At 57.9% G+C, this 8,433-nt stretch overlaps 1 protein-coding gene across 1 annotated transcript; it reads right to left on the bottom strand.

Moving 5' to 3' along the window:
- Nucleotides 1-825: 825 nt before the first annotated feature.
- EPOP (elongin BC and polycomb repressive complex 2 associated protein) lies at nucleotides 826-5,431 on the bottom strand. The gene is made up of 2 exons (XM_054224492.1): nucleotides 3,695-5,431; nucleotides 826-3,378 (listed from the first exon to the last, which is right to left on the bottom strand). Exon 2 carries the CDS (start codon nucleotides 3,099-3,101, stop codon nucleotides 873-875), a length of 2,229 nt encoding a protein of 742 aa, XP_054080467.1. The 5' UTR covers nucleotides 3,102-3,378; nucleotides 3,695-5,431; the 3' UTR covers nucleotides 826-872.
- Nucleotides 5,432-8,433: the final 3,002 nt, after the last annotated feature.

Here is an 8,433-nt window from a genome sequence, read left to right as displayed (position 1 = left end):
AACTTCCTCTCAAAGCCTCCTGTTTTCTTTTAGCAACCAGAATTTCCTGGTCTTTTTAAAGTTGGTGTTTTTTTCCTGTCTCTTAAGTAGACAGAAAACATTACATTGCTATTAATATAGTTATTTGGAATCGCTGCTCCCAGTTTCGCCGGGCTTGACTCGGCCGGAGAAGGAGTGTTTATGCTGCATGACATCATTATTTCTCTCTGCGTGTGATTATTATTAGTTTAATCCAATGCATTTATGGAGGAAAAGGGAGAAATTAGATCTATTCTTTCCTCGGTTTTTTGGTATATGGGGGCGGGGGGGGAGAGGGGGCGGCGGGAGCGGGGCCGGGCCGAGCTCTGCCCCTTCCCTGCGCTCCGAACTGCGCGGTTCATCCCAAATCCCTTTGCGGGGAATAACCCACCGCGTTTGGCAGCGGGGCTGGGGGGGGAGAGGGCGGGGGAGGTGTCCGTCCGCTCCCCACTGTCCCCCCGCCCCACACCCCGCGGTCTGATCGCGTGTTTTACCTTCGTCCCTTAAAACTCACCGCGAAACCAACATCGGACCCTGCACGTACACGGGCAAAAAAATCCACCTCCCGCAGGCCGGAGCGGGGAACCGTCCCCCCCAGCCGAAGCCCTGCACACACTCACTCGCACCCCCCCCGAAACGCTCCCGCACCCCCCGGACCCGCACGGCTCCTCCGGGCATCATCCCCCCTTCCCGGGCACCCCCGCCTCGGGCGGCCCCGGGGCTCGGCGAGACGGAGGGGTCCGCTCCCCCCGCTGCCCCGGGACCCCGCCGCCCCTCACAGCCCCCTCCCGCCCCCCCCCCCTGCAGCTCTCATCTGTTGCATGTAAACCTTTCCTCCGGGCCGTCCGCTGTCCTTAGAGATCCTCCAAGCTATAGCCCCGGAATTTGAGGCTGGGGGGCACGGGGATGGCGTTGCCCCCCAGGTGCCAGCTCCACAGCGGGTGAGTTTTGGAGAGGGCCCAGGAGTTTTTGACCCCCAGGGAGGAGGCAGGACACAGGTCCCCATCTTCCCCCACGACCAGGGAGGGAATACAGGGGAAGTTGCCCATGAGGCTGAAGGAATTCCGAGGCGGGGTTGGCCCGGCGCTGCCGAGGCGTTTGCAATGAGTGTTTCCCTTTTTGGCATTCCTCCTCGGAGTCTTTTGTGGCCTCCCTTTAGAGGAGCTCTGTTGCCTTTCTGCCTCAGCGCCTCTGGCGAGGCGTCTGCGCTTGGCATTCCTTTCCGAGCCATTGCCTTTCAAAGCTTTGTTTGACAAGGTGCCGGGGCTCTCTGCTCTTTTGGAGCCGGGGGATTTGAGCTCTGCGGCTTTACAGGGCTCCGTCCTCCCTCCGTGCCGCAAACTTTTCCCGTCCAGGTTGAACCCTTTGGCGTAACACCACAGCTTGGATTGCCGGATCAGCCGGTCAAAGTGCTCCCGCCGGGGTTCCCCCGCCTCCCCCGGGGGGGCCGGCCCAGGGCTCCCCGCCAGCTCCGGGGCCGGAGGCTGCGGGGCCGAGCCCGGGGCCGGCTCTTGGGCAGGCGCTGGCCCGGCTAAAGCTCCGCTTTGCCTCTCTGCCTGGTCACTGGGGCCTAACGAGGCTCTATTGTTCGAGGCATCTTTGTGCAAATCCTTCCCTTTGGCGCAGGGCTCCGCGTCCCCAAAGCCTCCCTCCTTTTGTTGCGGATCCCCCCCAGGGGTGCTGCTCGGGGAGGGAGGGGGGGAGGAGGAGGAGGAGGAGGAGGAGAAGAAGGAGGAGGAGGAGGAGGAGGAGGAAGGGGAGGCCTCCTGCTTTGCGTACAGCTCCGGCAGCGGCTGGGCCCCCGAGCCCAGGGCTGGAGCCGGGCTCAAACTTTCCAAAGTTGATGCTCGCAAAGTCCTGGCCCAGAGCTGCTGCGAGAGGAAGAGGAGGTTGGGGTCGGGGCGCAGGGCTTTGCCCACGCTCGGGGGGGGCTCGGCGGGGCGCTCCTCGCCGAGGGGGGGCTCCCGGGGGGGCTGCGGCTGGAAGCGGGGCAGAGCCGCCTGCCTGTACCGGGTGCTCTGCACCGAGTCCCCGCTGCACAGCGAGCTGCTCTCCGACTCCGAGGAGCTGCCTTCCTCGCTGCTGCAAGAGGTGTCCCCTTCCTCCTCCTCCTCCTCCTCCTCTTCCTCCTCCTCCGACGAGTCGCTGGAGGTGGCGGGGCTGGACCCCCCGAAGTCCAGGCTGGAGTCCGAGTCGCTGGAGTAGCCGGCGGAGGTGCCCTGTCGCTTGGAGCCGGGGAAGACGGAGGAGCGGCCTTTCCTGGGGGCCACGGGTCCCTTCTCCGCCGGGAAGAGCCCCTTGGCGCAGCAGGGACCCCGCTTGCGCCGCCCCGGCTGGGCGAGCGCGGCCGCCTGCGCGGCGGGGTGCGCGGCCGCGGGGTGCAGCAGCCCCAGGTCGCGGGGGTACCCGGCCAGCACCCCGGCGAAGAGCCCCCCCCGGCCCGCCAGCCCGCAGCCCCTCCGACCGCCCCGGGGGGGTTTCTGGAAGGCGGGGAAGGCCCGGTGGAAGGGCTGCGGGAGAAGCGCGGCCGGCGCCGAGCGCGGCTTGGGGAAAGCTGGGGGCAGCTTGGGGCGGGGGGGGGCGGCGGGGGCGCAGCACCCCCCGGCTCGGCAGGACGGCAGGAGCTGGGGCCGGGGGCAGGGGAAGAGCTCCCCCGGGGCCGGCAGCAGCAGCTGCTCCCTCCTCTTGCTCTTCCTCTTCCTCTTCCTCCTGCGGGGGCTGAGGCTCTTGCAGGAGGTGCAGAGAGCCTCCAGGTCCGCCTTGGAGATGAGGGAGCATTTCACCGCGCGGGTGGGCACCGAGTTGATGGCTTTGAGGGTCCGGAGCTCTTTGAGATCGCAGCGGCGGCTCTTGATCTTTAAGGTTTCCATCTTCTTGCTGATGGTGGTCCTGGGGATATCCTTAAACAGGTCGCTGAGGACCTGGGCCAAAGCAAACATCTGGGTGCCATTGATCTGTAAGTATCCCAAGTTTATCCCTTCGATTTCTTGATAGCCAGCATGAAAATCCCCCGGCCTGGCTTCCCCATTGTAATCCATGGTGGCTGGAACAATTCCGAAGGTCCCTTCGCAGGTCAGGAACATTTTGCAAAGAGCATTTACTTTGTCTCTTTCAAAGGGGGCATTGAAAATAAGGACATATTTGTTTCCACTCCCTGATCACACACATCCCTACCCCTCCGGAGAGGTGGGGAAGGGGGGAGGGGAGGGAAAAAAAAAAAAAAAAAAAGAGGGAAAAAAAACCAAAAAAAAAAGCCAAAGCGGTCGATCTCCCTTTCAAACGCTCCAGTCAATGGTTTGCAACATCTTCCAAACACCCAGTTCCTCCGCCTGTACCGGGGCTTGACTCCTCGTCTTCCCCCTCCCCAGCAAAAAAAAAAAAAGAAAGAAAAATAAAGAAGTCAAACATCTTGCATCCTCCGGGCTCCCCCCGGCCAGCTCCCACCCCGCGGCCGCGCACCCCACCTTCCACTTCAAAAATAATCTCCTTTTTTTGGGGGAGGGGGACGGGAGGGGACGGGGTGGGGGGGAATCAACAAGCACAGACCCCCCCTTTGCTGTGCAAAGCCATTGAGATGCTTAAGCAAACAAAAGGACGAGGGAGGGGGAAGGAAAAATGCGAGCGGAGGGGGGAGTCCGGGAGGTGGGGGAGCCCCGGGGCTCCGTGCGGCTCCCACCTTCCCCGGGCTCCGCACTCGCGGCCCCGCCGCCGCGGACGGTATATTCTAGGGAACACCCCACCGAGCCGTCCCCGCCACCCGCCAGCTGATTGGGCACTCCGGCCCTGTGATGTCATAAAACCCCAACATTTCACACGCACACCCCCGCGCAAAAACCTCATAAACCCCGGGGCGGGCCGCGCAAGCACCGCGCAGCTCCGCTCCCGGGCGTGCCCGCGGCTCCGCCGCAACACAATAGAGGCAGCCTTGGTTTGGTTTGGTTTTTTTTTTTCCTATTTTTTTCCTTAAAAAAATAAAAATAAGATAAAATTACAAATCGCGCTGTATTTTCGAGGTGGTGGTAGCGCGGGTGCCTCCGCTTTGTTTCCGCGTTTTACCTTTTTTTTATTATTATTATTATTCACGTTTTAAGAGAGGTTGCTGCGCCTTCCCAAATCTGCCCGGATTCCTCGGGGATGGGTGTGTGTACGTATAGATTTAATAAAGCGTGAAAGATATTACTCTAAGCGAGTTGTTCAAAACGATTGACTCCGCAACAATTCATCCTTCAACCCGGAGCGGAATGCTTATTAATTGCCAATTACTGTATTTATTATCTGGAATGAGCACGGGCTGGAGCGCGGTATCAACAATAACATCGGCAATATGTGCAAATAAAAGCAATGCAAAGATATTTATATATATTTTTTTTTTTTACTCACACACGTTCTTTATTCATTTCGCATCTTTTTCTTCCAAACTCTTTCTTTAAAAAAAAAAAAAAAAAAAAAAGAGAGAGAAAAATAAAAAAGGAAATTCTTTTGCATGCCTTTGCGCTGCTTAACTTTATTTCAAACTTTAAGTCCCAAGATTTCTTCGGCATTTGGTAGCTTGCTCCTGCCTTACAAACCAGGCGATGTTTTCCCAAAAGCAGGGCTGCGGATTTCGATCTCCAAGGGGGGAAAAGGAAAGGAAAAAAAAAAAAAAAAAAGAAAAGAAAAAGCCTCAAGCCCTTACCCGGCCCGGAGCTCCATTGTCCCGTCCCCTCTATTTCTTTATAAACCTGAAGCTACTTGAGCGAAGTGAGTGGAGCCGCGGAGGCTGGACCGAGGGATTTTAACTCTCTGCTCAGGAGGCTAATTTTGGGGAAACAGTTACCTCGGAAACCTTTCTGGGGGAAGGGAAGCTGCAGCTCTGCAGCGCACGCTGGTGCCTTTCAAGCTTCGTCTGTCTCCCACATGAAAATTTGCTTTTAGTCTTCCTCGGCTTCTTTTGTGGTTCAAATGGCAAAATCTGAGTAATTTGATAATAATAATTTGTTAAACTATATGTACAATCAACCACAAATGATCCCGATTTAGAAACAATCCCAGAGGAGGAGGAGGAGGAAGCGCATTCCTGAGTGTGCGTGTAAAAAAATTTAAAATAACTCCAACATCGCCTTTAATTTGGGAGCGGAGATCACCTGATTTGCATTTACCTTTACGGGAGAGGAGCTTCCCGGTGCCAGTCTGGCTTCTGCCGGGGGAGGAAGCACTGCCAGGGGTTTCCCCCTCCCCAGCACCCATGGGCGCCCACCCCCCGCAAAGGCTTGGCCTTGCTGCGGGAAGAAAATACCCCGTTTTCCAGCTCTGGCTGCGTTAAACCACCACATTTCACCCTCCTTTTCCACAGGCAAGAGTTTCCTGTGAGTAAAGGTCTGCCGGCCAACACAAACACCAAATTCCTCTTTGTTTGGGCAGCGGGGAGGGGGGAGAGTTTGCATCGCGATGGACGGAAAGTGACCGGTTTAGGGGACTCCGCGGCTTGTTGCAGCGGGTGTCGGCGTGGCTGGCAGCGAGGGACCACAAAAAGTCCCGCTTCCAGCCAGCCTGGAGTTTCCCTTCGCAAATAGAAGGGAGATCCTGGGTATTTTTCTTTCCACATAAAGCCAGAGCCATTTTACCTATAGGCTGAGCTCCGCTCCCTGCCAGGCTGGAGGAGGGGAGGTGGAGGGACGGAGCTGGCAGAGGATCTCCCTGTCCGATGTCGGGGTTTATGGGGGGAGGGGGGGGAAACCTAGTAAAGATAATACAAGTTTCAGCAGCGCAATAAACTGTTCCCGATCGCTTGCGGGGGTTTAGAGAGGACCCGGAGCCCCCTGATCGCCGGCCAGGAGGAAACGGGGCTGAGGAGCCGCGCACAGGCGAATGTATGGAGACGTCATTTCCCAGTAAATCTCTGTCACTGGGAACACAAATAGGCAATATTTGGGCGATGGAGAAAGTTCAAGACGGAATATGTGCCCGTGGGTGCGTGCGTTGGCGTCTCTGTGCGGTCACGGGCAGCTCGAGATGGGACATAGAGATACTTTGCAAATCCGTGTATATATATATATATATATATATATATAATGTGTGTGTGTATGTATGCGGTGGTGCTTCATGAGCAAACGCGGTTTAGTGGCTCCAGAAGTGCCCCGTGTGTCTGCCATAGGCGTCCTGCTGCCACCGCCGCCGGTCCCCCCCCCCCGCAGGCGCCGCGCTGGGCACTGTCCCCCGCTGTAGCGCCTGCCCCCCCATTTCTTCACATAGAGACGAGCTGGGGGGCGTTTCGGCGCACGGTGGCATTTACGGTTCTTTCTTGCGAGGGTGGCCGCAGGCCTCGTGTGGCCGCGGCCGCGGAATGGGCCGCTCCGCGGGTCCCAGGCGAGGGCTGGGGACGAAGGGGGCTGTGCTGGGGGGGTGGAGAGGGGCTGCACCCACCCCCAGCTTCGGAAAATGGGGGCAGCCAGGAGACCTGGCAGCATCTGTGTCTGTATATCCGTATATTATCTTTATATTACCCATATATTATCTGTATATTTGTGTGTTGTGTATTTGTATATCTGTATATTTGTGTATTTATGTATTTGTGTATCTCTACATTCGTGTATTTGTATATTTATGTATTTGTATATCTGTATATTTGGATATTTGCAGCTCAGCCCAGCTGCTGCTCCCGAGGGCTGGGGCGGGGGGGAGGTTTCCAATGCCCCCGGGAGGAGAGGACGATAACGCGGGGGTCCCTCGCGTTAATCTTCACCGGGAGATTCCTCCCTCGTACCTGTCAGGGCTGGTTGTTTCCGCGGGAAGCAATAAAAATTATCAGGTTTTGGGGTTTTATCCCCATTTCCAGGGGATCCCGGAGGCGCAGGACACCCCCCCGCCCCCTTCTCCCACCCCTCTGCCCTCGCTGGGGGAGGGTGAGGGCAGCTGGGAGCGAAGTAAAAGGGGGGTAAAGTAATCCCCACGCACCCCCCCGAGTGGGCTCGGGTGTAGATAAGGTGCGTTTCTGCCTGACGCGGAAGTGTACGCGCACACGGGGGGCGCGGGGGGGGGATGGGGGGTGGGTATCCACGCGTGTCCGCGGGACGGGGGCTCCGGGAGGGACGGGACCGGCAGGGGGGGGCTCCTCCTGCGCGGGTCGGGGTCGGCTCCGCGCCTCCTTCCCGGGGCTCCCGGGCAGGGAGGGGGAGCCGGAGCCGCTGCGAACCCCTTCCGCGGCCGCGCAGCAGCGCGGATCCCGCAGGCTCCGGCTGGGGCTTCCCGTGGGGTTTCCACGTTGGTTTCTCGGTGCTTCATTTTCTGTTCGACCTGGTGTGAGGGCATCAAAGCTTGGGGGAAAATAAAAATAATAATTAAAAAGCCCTGAAAAGCCCAAATAGGTTCGGGTTGCGCCGTTTAGGAAGAAGCTTGGGGGGCTGGGGCTCCTCTGCGTGGGGTGCACAGGGTGTCCCAGCGCGGGGGGGGGTCCTGGGTTTGCTCTGACACCTCAAATCTCACCCGCGGCTCTGCCGGGTTCAGCATCACTCGCGGGGAGGGGGCGAGGACGGGGGGAGACGGGCAAAAAAAGGCAGGTGCCCGCAGGAAAAGAGGGGAGATGGTGGCGGTGGGAGGTGGGCAGGGAGTGAGCAGGGAGGAATTCTCACAGGAGGCGGCACTTCGGGAGAAAACATCAGATTTACCACGAAAAAAGTGATTAGAAATTAATATTGCCCCAACTGGATCGTTTCAATTGCAAGGAATCGTTTTATTTACTTTTTTTTTTTCCCTTGCGAAAAACAAATCCCCAAAAATGAGGTGGCCAAAATGATGCAGAGATCCCTCCAAACCGAGATGCCCAAAGCAGGGGACAGCCTGGCCGTGTCCCCGCAGAGAGCAGACACCCCTCAGCGAATGCTCCCGCCACATCTCCCACCTGGAAACCCGCACCGAGAGGCCGCGACTGCCCACCTTCCCGCTGCTTTCTGGGGCAGGATGGGCCTAGTGCTCCCCCCGGGAGACTCGGGCTCTCTGTGGGGGGCTGTGTGTGGAAAAACTCTTTAGCTCAGGAAAATGTTGAAATCCTGATTTTTTTTTATTTTTTTTTTTTAATTTCAAACAATTTGTAAAAGACCTGGGGGCAGCCCACTGCGTCTGGGGGAGCCGAAAGCAGCCCAGCACCAGGCACTGGTTAAAACCCGAATATTTTGATCAGAGGCAGTTACTCCTGACAGGCACTTAAGCTGTCCGGGATGAAAATATTTCTACAAATCACTCGGTGCACTGGCTTTTTAAAAGTCTCTGGTACATTTTACAGGCTACAGGAGGGAGCCGGAGAAGCAAACCCCAACCCCACCCGGGTCTGCAGGACAGACGGACGGCCAGGCCAGGCCAGGGCCAGCCCCGCGGAACCTTCCTTCGCTTTGGGGCGGTGGGTGGCTCCGAAATTGCTCTCCCTGCGCCAGGACCCTCCTT

The sequence above is a fragment of the Rissa tridactyla genome, chromosome 19 (genome assembly GCF_028500815.1).
Source record: "Rissa tridactyla isolate bRisTri1 chromosome 19, bRisTri1.patW.cur.20221130, whole genome shotgun sequence".
NCBI lineage: Eukaryota > Metazoa > Chordata > Aves > Charadriiformes > Laridae > Rissa > Rissa tridactyla.
The sequence above is the reverse complement of the archived record's forward strand: the minus strand, read 5'-3'. Positions and strand labels throughout refer to the sequence as shown.